This window comes from Colossoma macropomum, unplaced genomic scaffold, assembly GCF_904425465.1.
Source record: "Colossoma macropomum unplaced genomic scaffold, Colossoma_macropomum, whole genome shotgun sequence".
NCBI classification, from domain to species: Eukaryota; Metazoa; Chordata; class Actinopteri; order Characiformes; family Serrasalmidae; genus Colossoma; species Colossoma macropomum.
The window spans coordinates 34,801,763-34,816,621 of NW_023494803.1; the positions used below are offsets into that span (position 1 = coordinate 34,801,763).

The window sequence follows — 14,859 nt, forward strand, 5'->3', positions numbered from 1 at the left end:
ATTAGTTCAAACTACCCTTTTAAAAAAACAGTGAAATATGCAGACATTAGATATTGTTATGATCTATTTAAACCTAATGCATTGAGAAAAAAGTAAAAGCTAAAGATATACAGAAATCATCATTTATAGGGTACTCTCTGCTGGAAATTTCAACTTCATGTAAAATAATACATTCAATTTTTTGCATTTTTTTCCCAACGTTTATTAAAAGATCTTTTATTTCTTTTAAAGTGGTGCTTAAACATTTATCATGTTTAAATTTTAAATGAAAAAAGAAAAAAATGCTGTCCCACGTTTTCACATACACTACTGAAACACAGAGTTTTAGCCCATAGGCGGAGTTTTATTTTAGCCATGCCCCTGCATTTAGGGCAGGAAGTGAGACTGCATCCCTGTTCCTCATGGCCACATGTTGAGCAGTTAGATCCCTTTAATTTGAAGTAAATGTGTCCCAAAGTCTGAAAGTCAGTGTGAAACATTAAGAAGTGTCACTTCTGAAACACATTCTCTGCAAAAAAATTACTATGATTGTGTTCAAAAATGTTCAAAGCTGTGCTGGCTGTTAATATAACATAATTAAGGTATAGGGTCACTCAAAGCAAAAGGATTTTAGTCTAAAGTCCAAGCCAGTTAAAAGTCTATTTTTTTTTTTAACTCTGATTTTGAACCAATTTGGTAGAAAGATCCATAAACCCCTCTAGCTGATGCTTGGCATTAGGCATGGTGACCTTTAGGCTCATGGGCACCTGCTCAAGAGCACACACACCCACATCATCTAAACCACTTATCCTTCTGGGTTGCAGCGGGTTCCTGGAGCCTATCCCAGCTGTCATTGGGCGGAAGGCAGGATACACCCTGGACAGGTTGCCAGTCTATCACAGGGCTGCTCAAGAGCATCCCATTCTATATGCAGAGTTTTTTTATGGAGATCATACAAGCTGTCCGTCCATCCATCTATACATCTATGTATCTGTATGTACACTATATGACCATTTTTGGTCTTCAAAAAAGAGGACATTAGGGGCAGGAGGGTGGCATGGGGCAAATGTTAACATGAAAGCCAAATTCCACAGAATTTAGGCAAGTTAGGAATCTCGGCCTAACATATTTATTAGATCCCAAATAGAAGACAAATCCTGGAAAACAAGAAAGTATCATCACCCTATTACACAAGCTGTGTCTGTGTAATTAAGTGCTGTATCAGCAATGGATGCAGCTTAAAGTAGCAAATTTTTCTGGAAACTTTTGGATATAGTATACATAGATATATAGATGCATAGGTGGATGGATGGATGGATGGATGGACTGACAGCTTGTATAATCTCTATAGAAAAGGGCTGCTAATAGAATGAGACAGCTGCACATGACCCTAAGGTCACCATCCCCAATGCCAAATGTCAGCTAGAGGGATAAAGGTCCCATCATTGGGCTGTGGTGCACTGGTGGTGTATTCTCTGGAGTAAACGAGCTCCATCCAATATCTTTGGGATGAATCAGAGCCGTGTTTGTGATCCAGAACTGATTGTCCAACATCAATACCTGACCTCACTAATGCTCTTAAAGCTAAGTACAATCAAATCCTCACAGCAGTGTTCCAAAATCTAGTGTACAACCTTCCCAGAAGAGTAGAGTATGTTAAAGACAGGGCAGACGCCCTATCAATACTCTTGATTTCATTGGAAATGCTACAAACAAGCTGCGTGAGCAGTTCTTTTCACTGCTGGTTACAATGAGACACGGTCATTACCAAGTAAGATCAATGAGGAAGTGGTATGTTGAGGCAGCCCAAGCTTCAGTTTGGCCAGATCTTAGATGCGTGCTCCCCTCAGGGCCTGGTTCTGTGGGGTCTTTGGCTGTAGATCTTGACCCAAACATTGAAGGACACAGTGGCCGCTGCCTCAACTCCCTTAGCTGGAACAGAAGGCTCACACATGGAGCTCAAATCAGGCACAACTGTATCTCCACCGACATGCATGCCAGGCTTTCCAGCTTAAGAGGCATTACTCCAGTTACAAAATGAGGGTAAAGAGTTCTCAGGGTTGTGTTAGCATGAAAAGCAACTCAAGAAATGGTGTTACAGGCAAAAAAACGTGATCTTGAGTGAAAGTAAGTGTTACAAAGTCCACATGGTTGGAGCCAAGAGACGTTTATTTCTCTCAGTGGAACAGTGGGAAGAGGAAGAGTGGCTTTTTACATGTTACAAACATGTACGTTCTGTCCAAACTGAAGGTGCATATCGTATTTCTTTCACACGGATACATTTGAAGTGGAACCTGTAGAACCCATAACAACTCCAAAAAAATAGTTCCTTGTAGTTATCCTATGCTTCGACCCCTACAAGTGTAGGCTACATTCAGCGAAAGGCTAGGTATGCTGTTGAATACAGTACATAGTTAATCAAAACCTATCTTACACAATGTGATTACTTATGTGATATACTGCACACATTAACATGTCTTCCATGTTTTATATTCATCATTCTATTTGTTTTTACCAAAACAAATGGAAGGGTGTAGTCAGGATGGTGAAAGCGTCTTAAACCATATGGAGTTTAAAATGAAACATAATGAAAATGACTTACTTTGGTACTTAACTGCACATGACCCAAAACAATCAAACGTGGCAAAGGAGCATAGTTTAGGCACATCACACTGTATACGCTGTCTGATGAAACAGCTGTCAAACTTGCGACTGTTTAACAGATTTGCATGCTTAATGCTAAGTCTAAGGCTGGACTAGTACCATGATTCTTTATTAATTTGTCTAGATACGTATTGTCAAAGTACAGTACACATTAGACAAGCACTAGAGCAGTCACCAGGTAATTTCAGTCTTTAGATCACACAATCGGTTATATAAATCATTAATGATTTAATAATTAGGCTGTTGACCAAACCTAAAAAGTATGAAATCTTCTCTGGAGTTATTACCGAATTCCTCCTAATGTTGGAAACCTGGCATCTGGTCACTCTGGTGGTAATACCTCTTAAGTTTAAAAAAAAAAATTTACTCCAAAAATGCAATAGATTGTCTCTCTTTTCCATCACAACTGATGCTCTTGGTTTAGAACAGGGGCACTCAATCCTTGTCCTGGAGATCTACCACCCTGGAGAATCCAGATCCAACACACCTGGCTCATACAGTCAGATGCCCCTGAAGGCCTCCAGGACCAGAATTGGGCGCCCCTGGTTTAGACCCTCTACAACAGTGGTCACCAACCCTCCTCCTGGAGATCTACTTTTCTAAAGAGTTTAGTTCCAACCTGCATCTAACGTGCTGCCCCTCCTTAGCCAACACTAATGCTTCTGATCCAGCCAACCACAGATTTCTTAGTAAGTCAATTAGCTGAAGCAGGTGTAGCAGATTGTGGCTGGAACTTCAACTAAAAGCTTCATATGACATCTGGTTGGTTGGTATAGTGTAGTGGGTAACACCTCTGCTTTCTACGCTGTAGACTGGGGTTCAATCCCCCCCTGAGTAAGTACCCTATGCTATACAAATAAGAGTCCTTGGGCAAGACTCTTAACACAACCTTCGCCTACCTGTGTAAAACGATCAAACTGTAAGTCGCTCTGGATAAGAACGTCTGCCAAATGCCATTAATGTAATGTAACTACACTCTGCAAGAAGGTAAATCTCCAGGTCCAGGGTTGGTGGCCACTGCTCTACATGATCTCCAAACAGTGATGATGCACATGCCCAAAACTGCAATGGAACAAGCACATACCTGAAACATCAAGAGGTGGCCAGTTATGAGGCATTATCTAAGAACCACTGACCAAATTATGCTGGTTTCTCCCATCTGTAGCCATCAGATGCAGCTTTAGATTGTGGCTCTGTCGTTTGCAGTTCACTACAGTGGCTATGGCCTTGTCATTGTAGCAAGTATCAAAGGGATTTCCTGAGATCGGGTCAGAGAGCCAGAGAGGGTGAGATAGCACAAGAAAATGTCGTCCAACTCCCTGATCCTCCTGTACATTCTGCCATTCTGTCTAGACTTCCTGTTTTATCAACAGAGGGACTTTGTTCAGGCTAAAATCCTGCAAAATAACAAGACAAGAACATTGTCTTTTGTCTTAACGAGGAAAATATTGGTCCAACAAACTCCGTTGTTTAGTCTCTGAAAAATTCCAGTCGTTTCCCCTCAAGCACACGGAGGTTCCTCATTGGAGAGCAGGGGGCTGCATGGGGGAGCTGTGCTCAGAGACCGGAAGGCAAAGATGGACGGGTCGTAGGAGTATCTTGGGGAGTGACGACTGCTGCTCAAGTTCTGTGGAAGAAAAAGAAGATGGAGGATACATTAAAGCTCAGCAGATGCTAAAAAGCAGCAACACTTTTCAAGGAACTTGACATGCTTAAATTCTCCTCCATGATCCTGACTAGCTTAAAACAGCAAAGCTTACGCTTTAAAGGAATGGTGAAAACAGTTTACACATTTTTCCACTTTGCTTAGATGTAGTCCATCAGCCAAAACATGTGTGTTGTCTAGATTTTACTTCATTAGTTTAATGCTGAAGCTACGAGGCCAACGTTGCTAAAAAACACTAAAAGTTACTCAAGTCTTTTCTGTAAATACATCCTCAAAACTACCACCAACCCAAACCACATCTAGGCCTGTTTCTTTTTAGAAGAAAAAAAAAAAACACAAGTCTGCACAACTTTAATGAAGTCCTGGATGTGGTTTGAGTGGGTAAAGAAGTTTTGAGGATATATTTACAGAAAAGTTTTGGGTGACTACTGACTTATAGTGTCTGTTAGCATCACTAGCCCCGTAGCTCCAGTTCTAAACTAAATTAGCAAAATTTGGATATCAAACATGTCTTGGCTGATCTACTACATCTTGTGAAAGTGGAAAACTGTGCAAAGCTGATGTTTTGCGAAAACCACTCCTTTAACATATGACCATAAGACTGGACTCTTGTTCAGTAGTGGTTAGGCAGCTGATGACTGCAAACATTAGGCTAATAAGTGCTCATGTTCTTGGATGAAGAATGCTGTGTGCAAAACAGTATGTTTCATCTCCATTCAAAAGATTTAAATACATACTGGCAAAGTTCTCTCATACAATTTTAATATGCTGCCAACATCATAAATGTTTAACATTTAGGCACTGCCAAATATTAGCTACATACCTAATTTGTAGCAACTGGGTCTGTATGTGGAAAACATCAGTAATGTGGCCTGTGCTGGGGTCCTGGGCTCTTTATGGATTTTCTTTATGAACTAAAGTTACCTTACAGCAAAGCCCACAATTCAGACAGCCTGGCATGAAGGGCACGGCCTCAAATTTCCTTGAATTTTTCTTCCGCACCACCTGCATAAACAACTTGCCTAACTAGACTGAGGAACACATGCCACATGCCTGAGATCATTACTTAGATCTTTACTAAAAGTAATCTGGGAATGCTGCTTCACACAGTCTTACGCAAAAGTTTAATCTCTCTCAGTCGAATTATGTTTTTGTTCATTTTCAAAAAACGTGAATGAGTTAACACATCCCCTACAGAACACAAACTTAAATATGGCATTTTTCTGCGAATGTCAGTGCAGAATTTCTATATATTTGCTGAGTTTAATATATTGGGGAAAAAATATATAAAATGTGCCATAACTTTTGCACAGGCCACATTTTATGTTTTATGTTTCCCAAAAATATGAAGTTCAGTAAATAAACAATAATTGTGCATTAAAATGTGCAGAAGTGTGCTCTGCATGTAATTTAATCAGGGGCACCTAAAGTTTTGCATATGACTATATTTAGTATTTAGCTAGTATTTAGGGTTCCAATCCTCCAGGCTTGCACAAATAAGTTAGGTCTTATTGTCCAGTTCAGCTGGACAGTGATCTCCTGCTTAGTGTTATTACACCGACAAATCATTAATTAGGTGGACTAAATTGAATTATATTAAACTTCTTTCCAATGTTGTTTATATTATCAGCAGGAATTCGTGAACAGCTGAGGAGGGATTAGACATCCCAGGCGAGGACAAACTGCCATTGCTGAGCGGAAGCAGGCAGACAGAGTCAAACAGAACCTACACCCCCTGCTATACTGAACTACAAAGCATTCACCGCATGTAAACGAAGCACGCTATAAAAACCGTTTTGCCAACCACATCAATGAAAAGTACACTAGTATTTTTGCATATTCTACATTAAAGTTTTTCATCTGAGCATGGCAGCCTAATACAGAAATCTTGCTCCTTCTTTCCATGGCCAAGGGGCTGCTTCTAAAATTAGCAGCTCTAAGCCACTTCCCTGCCTTACAGGAAATGGTTTTGTGTGATTTGGCAGTGATGCAGCACTTTCTCCAGCCCTGCTTGGAGTGGGAGATTGGGGGTTATGTCTGCTCATTCTCTGCAATCACAAGTGGCCCCCATGGCTAAGGCTTTGACCGCAGAGAGACAGGGGATGGGCTGGGGTCTTCACTGCACAGATGTGGTCAATTCCCCCATGGCTGGTGCCTCTATAATCTATCTAGCTGCAAAAAAGCCCCCTCAGTTATTTCACATTTCTTCTTTCAAAACAGGATCTAGCTTTCCAAAGGTTCTTTGGAGTGACTCCGTTAAAGAACCACTTTTGGGTTTCTTAAAGAATCTTTCAAGGGACGGTTCTTTAAGGAACCATGTTTGTAAATCAGATGGGTGAGTGTAAAGGACAAATAAGGCCTATATTATGGAAAAATGACTTTTTTAAAATAAGAGTTTTATGTAGTAAAACTAAATATAAAATATTATTCACACTTCAGAATTTCCAGTCACTTCCCAGCCCATACACTGTAAAAAATGGCTCGTCAGATCAACCTAAAAAAATGACTTCATGTGGTAACTAGTAAGTAAATTTAACTAGTTTTATTTAGCCTAAATAAGCTAAATAACCTAAATACTTTGAATGAAGGATTCTTTCAGTCAAAGTACTTTTTTGAGTTAAATAAAACTAGCTCAATTGCTTGTGACCACATTAAGCAATTTTTTTAAGTTGATCTGACCAGCTATTTTTGTACAGTCCACATATAGAAATCATGTAGCAAAATCAGACCTCACTGTTGTTGTGATATCACAAAAACAGCGCATTTACATACTACATACATATTAAGCCTACAGGAGTATAAGAGAGCTCATTCATGCTGACTTTTGAATGCATGACACAAGGCAGCCAACAAGAATAGATATCATTTACATATACTGGTCTTGAAGGTACTTAATTTAAAAAAGCATAAAGGTATGAAAATGGTAAATTTAAAAAATGAAGCATGATGATTGGGAACATAAAAGCACAAAATTATCACAAGCGGACTTCAGGGAAAAAATGAAAGATGAGAAAAATGCATGAAAAGGGCTCTTTAAAGTGTAAAGAACGTAACATAAATGTTATATCAATTAAAGTTTACTTATGTAAAATGTAAGTGTGAATCACACAGACAAAAAATAATTATATATCGGTGCTGTCGGAAGAAAACCTTGTATCTCCATTTGTGTTGTTTTTCTGTTTTTGACATAATCTGAAAATACCTGTTACCCTTTACATTGTCTGTAAATTTCATGATGAATTGACCACAAGAAACGGCCCAAAATTTCTTGGAAAAAAGTCTGGTTCCATTGACTTACATTAAAAGTAAAGTGTGTTTTTTCCTTCTCCTGTAAAGTTATTATTTTGGAGATACAAGGTTTTCTTCCGACAACAGTGATATGCATATATGTGTTTAGTGCCATGCACAGAAAACATGTGACCCTCATTCAAAAAACATTTCACCAGGGCTCCCAAGCAGCGCTACCCTCTTAGATTTGGCCCTACATCAGGAGATCATGAGCTATAGCCATCTGTGGCCGGGTGGGTAGGATAGTCCTCCCTCTCCCCCATCACTCAGAGCGATGCTAGCCAGCGCAGGCATCTGTTAGCTGACATAACAGAACTGATGGGTAGCGTTCTCCTCCAAGTGCGTGATGTGTTTGCGGCAGTTTGAAAAGATGCGGTAGCTGGCTTCACATGACTCGGAGGAAGGCTGTGCTTGCCCCCCTAGCACTGGTGGTATTGTGTGAATGGGGGAGTCCTAACTGGAATTAGATATGACTAAAACTGAGGATAAAATTTTAAAAATTACCGAATCTGTCATGCTTCACATGAAATAACATCAGCAGGGGGTTATTGCAAGACAGGAAGCTTGCATCATAGCACTGACCCTGACTGCATCAAAGATCTGAACCACTACATGCTACGACTGCAGTGTTGTCATGGTAAAAGCTAAACCACTGCATCTGATTCAGAGCCCCCAGCCAGAGGACAATGTTATAAGCCCACTCGGTCTGAATGGATGAATGAAATCATACAAAACGCTTCTACATCCAAGATGAAATATCTGCTTTCCTCATTCTCCTTACTCAAAACTGTCCCTGGAAAACCTGGAAAGTGTGATACAATACATAATACATTACATATGCACGCTGAGTTTAGTGTATTAAATCACTGAACCTTGTCTCAAACAGCCCTTAAGTGTCTCCTTGCCACACCGCAGGGCTAAAGAGAAGAAGAGAAGTGGGGGAGGATCAGGTTCCAGTCCAGATGAACGAAAGCAAAAGTTAACGTGTTTTACATATGAGAGCTAAAGCCTGGCGCAAGCTAAAAAGGACTAGCATTAGAGAAATTAGGTGAACAGGCCCAACATGAAGCCAAACGCTTTCCTGTCATATAAGAGCTCTGTTTGAGGTTCTCTATCCCCCTTCATGGGACCAGATCAACACGTAACCTTGAAATGTATGAAGAGGTATAAATTTTCATTGCTGTGCCACATAACTCTGTTCCCCTTTAGCTGCAGGCTAAAGGCGGAAAGGCACCAAAGTGTGACATAAAACATTGTAAGTTAATTCCCTCGTTATATCCCTGACAGCGGAAAGTGTTCAAACTGCATTTGCTTACACTGCTACTTGAGCTTTGTGGAGAATTGTGCACAGCTGTAGCAACAAGGGAAACCGCTAGAACCTAATGCCTGGTCTGGCTTTTGACATTAGGCAGGTTTCCATGAGCAGGATTTTATAATTAGACTTTGAAACGTGTGATGATATGCATGATGGAAACTTGCATTCGATAAACTGTTGATACATGCCGTGAAAAACTGTTGGAAAAGTCTGAACTGGAAAAAATAATGTGTCACGTGACAGAATTTATCATGTCTTTCCTGCAAACAATTTACAAATCAGCACTTGATGCATTGATACCGATACTGGTATCAGGTATAAGGCTGATACGGCGCTCATTTATTCATACTCCTAAAAAAATCCAGATACCAAGATATCAGCTGATATGACGTAAGCAGAGTGTCCACTTATGAACAAACACAGAGAATGAGGCTCTGCTCACACAGAGAAGTGATACTGATGCTGTCACAGTCTGACACAAAGCCATTGGTCACTTTAAACGTTTTGCCTTGGCTGATTCCTACCAGGAAAAAAGTGATTTTAGCCCGTTTCAAACACACAATAACAGCCGCTTCCCCAATACAGGTGGAGATTTATAGGCCAGCTAAAGAGAACAAAAAAAAAAAGTCAACTTTGCTACCAAAGTCCATAAATGCCGACTTTACTCTATTTGACTGAACAGAATATTGAGGTATAAACATTAATACAGCGATTTTTCTGTAAAATAGGCTGGAGAGAGGCTGTTGTTCTACCGTGTACATCGCCGTCTGCTTTTAGCAGTGCAGTGTTAGCAGCACTGCTAAGTTACTCAGCATGTTTGCTCAGTACTCGGTGCACAATGTGCTGTTTTCAATGAAAAAGCTACAGTGTGAGTATATAAACTGTAGGCTTTTTCTGTATACAGTGATCTCTTCAAATCTACAGTGTGAGTCACCAAAGAACAATTTTCTAAAATCACACAGTGTATGTCATGTATGTAGTGTGTTTAGAGGACATCAAACTACAGCTCAACCAGCCAAACAAAAGACTCAGAGAAGACGCAAAACTCCACACGTGATCTCCTCGAATGCATTAGCTTCAGACGTGATTTCTGCTGTCACTGTGCTACAAAGACTTTTGTTAAAAGACACAGATGAGGAGCAAAACAGCTGTATAGAAGTGCTTTTCAAATCAAATCAAATCAAATCAAATCAGATTTATTGTCACATCACAAGAGTACAGGGACACAGGTGAGTGAAAAACTTGAGTGCGAGTTCCACAAATTATGCAGAGAACAGTATTTACACATAGATAAACAAAACTATAGATAGGATAGAAGAATAGATAAAACCAATTTAACTAAAATATATACATATAATCTTACACAATAACTTAAAAATAATAATATTGCACTGAGACATATAATATTGCACTGGGAATGTAGGGTGGGTGTAATCAACTATATACTATATATAGTAATGGATATTACAATGCTATGTGGATGTGCAAATAATCACACTAGGTGTGGAGGTAGAAGATGGTACAGTAGGTGGCAGAGTATTTAGTAAAGTGCAAGGTACAGGAAGTTAAGTGGAAGCGCAGGGGGAGAGTATTGTCTTTGGATAGGTATTCAAAGTCCAGCTATGCAAGTAAAGTGCGGGAGTACAGTGGGTGCACGTACGTGTAATGGGAAGGGTTGGGCTGGGCAGAGCAGTGATTACTGGCTGTTCAATAGCCTGGTTGCATGGGGGAAGAAGCTGTCTTTGAGCCGACTGGTTCTGGCTTTTAAGCTTCTGAGCCTCCTACCACTCGGCAGCTGAGAGAAAAGACAGTGACTAGGATGGGAGGGGTCCTTCATAATCCTTCTGGATTTCCTCAGGCAACGACTGGTGTATAAATCCAATAGGTTAGGGAGCTGAACCCCGGTGATGGACTGTGCTGTCCGCACCACCCTCTGCAGAGATTTCCTCTCACGAACAGTACAGTTCCCGTACCAGGTGGTGATGCTGCCCGTCAGGATGCTTTCCACAGTGCAGGTGTAGAAGGTCTTAAGGATGCTGGGGTTCAGGCCAAACCTCCTCAGCCTTCTGAGGAAGTAGAGGCACTGGTGGGCCTTCTTCACCACCTGTGAGGTGTGCACTGCCCATGTCAGGTCCTCGCTGATGTGAACACCGAGAAACTTAAAGCTGCTGACCCTCTCTACCGCAGTCCCATTGATGGAAATCGATGGGTGTACTCTCTCCTGCTTCCTGAAGTCCACGATCAGCTCCTTGGTCTTACTGACGTTTAGAGAGAGGTTATTCTCCTGGCACCAGTTTTCCAGGATTTTAACCTCCTCCTTTTCTGACATGGAACAAAACTCGCTCTTCTCCATTGCAGTGCTACTCAATTCTATCTAGCATAGCCAGCTAATGCACATCATTTAAAATCAGCCAGATGTTAATTTAATAGTTAAGGTACATTACACTCACTTACAGTAACAAGTGCTTAATTCTAAGTAGGTTAACCAGTATGGTATCAGGCTCGGTATCAGTGAGTAATAAAAATATGTACTCATACTTGTACTTAGTCTAAAAAATTGCATTCTTCGCAGGTAGCGGCACCATTACGTAAAGCATTTTATTGTTACATCAATTTATGGAAAGAGCAGCCAGCAGTAAAATTTGCAAACATATTTAACACAAAATGTGCATCTATGAGGCACCACCAAGTCTTTGACTACATTCATATAACAAGCTTTATTGCTCGGTTCTGATTTTTTGTTCAGATCTGATCTTTTTGCCTTGATGGTTCACATATGTGCACATATTTAGTGATGATTCTAAGACTGTATAAAAGGAGGTCTTAGGGGACCAATCAACTTTATGGGGCCCATAAAGTCCATATGCCCTTAAAAATGACCAAAAAATGTATTAATTTATTAAGACAATGACCCAGAAAAGAGCGACCATTTCTATCTCAAAAATGATTACGGTGACAATGGATGAATGGGTAATTCTACAAAAGCGTTTTTTTGTTTGTTTTGTTTTGTTTTGTTTTTTTTACACACAGTACAGAGATAGAGTAGTAAAAACTCTGAAGGACCTTACTAAGACTTCTATTTGCCAGCTTCTTCTCATTCAAATTTTCCACTCCTCCTTAAACGGTGCAGCAGTTACATTCTGGCACCTGTACAGCAAAGCAACTGCTGCACCATTTAAGATGGACCATAAAAACTTACAAGAAGCCAACCTCTGCGTCGTCACACTCTATAAGTTCTACATGACTCTCTAGCATATTCATTGTCTTTCACACAGCTATAAAAATAAAATAAGTTTGGATAAGCATTTGCAAAATGATGCCTCTATACTGAAAGAGCAGCTAACCTTTACTAGCATCTAGCTAGGCTTTTCAGTTTGCTCACATTTTCATTGACACTGTGGCAAAGAACGTGCATTAATTGGGTGGTTGACAATAGTGAGAGAAATCAGAGTAACGTTACTGGGAGAAATACTGTTACTTTGCTACATTCATACCAGGATTCCTGGAAATGTACGTGAAAAAGATCATGCTAGCTAGCTGTGAATATACAGGGAATACATGCAGTTCTGCAGAACTTGCTTTTGCTTCTCTCTCTGCTGGTGTCTGACTGTGAGTAAAGTCATGTGCTGAACTACGTTCTGACAGCTGAGTGGGAGCATTTTGGAAGCATTCTTATCAGACAGTTATGTGACAAAGACACCCAAGGTGGCTAATCAGGTTTCAGGGGCAGCCAGAGCCACCTCTGCCCCCCGCTCTGGCTTCACCTCTGTCCATATCTGTCTTTAGAGGGAATGAACTTGTGGCCTTGAACAACTCACATGCACAAATCCTAAATAATAATATCTAGATGTGTAACAATACAGCATACATCATATAAAATTGTATTGCAGCATATTATATCACAGAATCATGGCTTGTGGCTAGAGCATTAGATCAGACACTCGTGTAAAATATTGCACTTTTATAATTTTTATAATTCTTTAATAAACAGAAAATGGAAAACTGACATACAGTACATTTTCAGTCACTCATTATATCAAGAAAATGTACTGAAACAAGAGATCAGCGTACACTATCAAATCAATTGATGGATTTTGTGAACCTTTCTTCTTGTTGTTGTGTTATGAACAACAAGAACAACAACAACAACCACAAGAAATTAGCATACTATTAGCATACCAGCAACACATGCCTTTATCGCATAGGTCATTAGCTTAGAACAGCTCTCGGCTGTTTATCACTGGTGGAGAGGGAGAAAAAGCCCAGATGCATTCAATACTTTTGCTGTGTTTACTGGTTAAAACCTCAAGTTTGTCAATGCTGCCATATGGGTGTGATAGTAATATGTGCACACACACACATGCATTCCAATCCAATGGTTCTTATCAAGGTTGCATTGATACGAATTGGACATGTATCCAATCTGGGACCGCATATAAAAGTAGTTCAGCTGTAATTTGAAATAATCAGGTTTTCGCATTTACACAGCTCTGAAAACATCAGATCTGTGTCACATTAAGGCTACATTCACATTACAAGCCTCATGGCTAAATTCTGATTTTCACACAGATCAGATCTTTCATATTTGTATACGTAAGTGACTCGAATCTGCAATTAATGTGAATGAACCCGTGTCCTGAAACAACCTGCATGCGCATGTCCTAATCAATAACGTCAATAATGTCACATGAATGAACCACTTTCGTAAAGAACAAACTAACAAGCCTGTGTCACATAGATCATTTGCTCTGAACAGCTCTCAGCTGTTTATTACTAGAGTTAGATAATTGTAAAGAAGGGTGAGATGCTATGCTATTGCACCACTTACTGGCACTAACCAGGTTAGGTGCTGTTGCCACATTAACCCTAAATGACGGTACATATGCAGTAACAATACAAAATGAGCATAACTGATCTGAGACAACATATAAAAGTGGCTTAGATCTGATTTGGAAATTTGTGTGTCCACACAGCTCTGAAAACATCAGATTTATTTAAAATATTACAAAAAAGCCATTTAGTATAGGTTATTTATGTGTAATCTTCAGGGAAAAAGAAAACTTTTAGGGAAAAAAAAAAGATTTCTGCCACTTCAACCTGGTCATGTGAATGTAGCCTTTGGCAAAAAAAAATGATTTGTGTCACTAAAAACACAAAGTCAGACTACAGCAAAAGTCAGAGACCACCTGACATTTATTTCATTTCCAGATAAAATGGCCACTAGTTCTCTGTGGCCGGGAGTCCAAGAGAGCACGATTGGCCTCCCTCTCTCTAGCTGATGTAACAGAACTAGCAGTTAGTGCTCTCCTCCAAGCACGTTCAGCTGTCCAAAGACGTTGCAATTCGAAAAGACACAATGGCTGGCTTCACGTGACTAAGAGGAAGCCTGTGTTTGGCTTCACCCTCATAGCGCTGGTGGTATCATGTGACTGGGGGAGTCCTAACTAGTGGGTAAAATTGGAAATGACTAAATTGGGAGAAAAATTATATATATATATATATATATATATATATATATATATATATATATATATATATATATATACACACATACATACATCATCTAAACCGCTTATCCTTCTGGGTATATATATATATATATATATATATAATATATATATATATATATATATTTTCATTCTTCATTTGTTTCGTTATTTTTTGTCATTCAGTACAGGTTATTTATGTGTATTTTCTCCCAGATTTGTGTCATTTAAAGGCAAAAAAATAAGATTTGTGCCACTTCAACCTGGTAATGTGAATGTAACCTCAGATCTGGTTTGGACACCATATAGAAACACACAAATTGGACATTCTGAAAGTTTTGCTGCATTGACAAAAGATTGGATTGTAGTTGTTCAGTGAACAAACCAGCAACTACTTCCGAAAATCTCATTCAGCACATGTTCGTATAAATAAGTGAGCATTCAAAATGTCCTCTAGTCAA

At 39.6% G+C, this 14,859-nt stretch overlaps 1 protein-coding gene across 2 annotated transcripts in view; it reads right to left on the reverse strand.

Annotated features, from left to right (window-relative positions):
• Positions 1 to 2,129: 2,129 nt before the first annotated feature.
• si:dkey-16j16.4 overlaps positions 2,130 to 14,859 on the reverse strand; it is a 57,065-nt gene continuing 44,335 nt past the window's right edge. For both annotated transcript variants that reach the window (XM_036593064.1, XM_036593063.1), the window contains one exon: positions 2,130 to 4,270. In XM_036593064.1, coding sequence (XP_036448957.1) covers positions 4,145 to 4,270 — 126 coding nt within the window. In that variant the 3' untranslated portion in view covers positions 2,130 to 4,144. The remainder of the gene's footprint in view (positions 4,271 to 14,859) is intronic.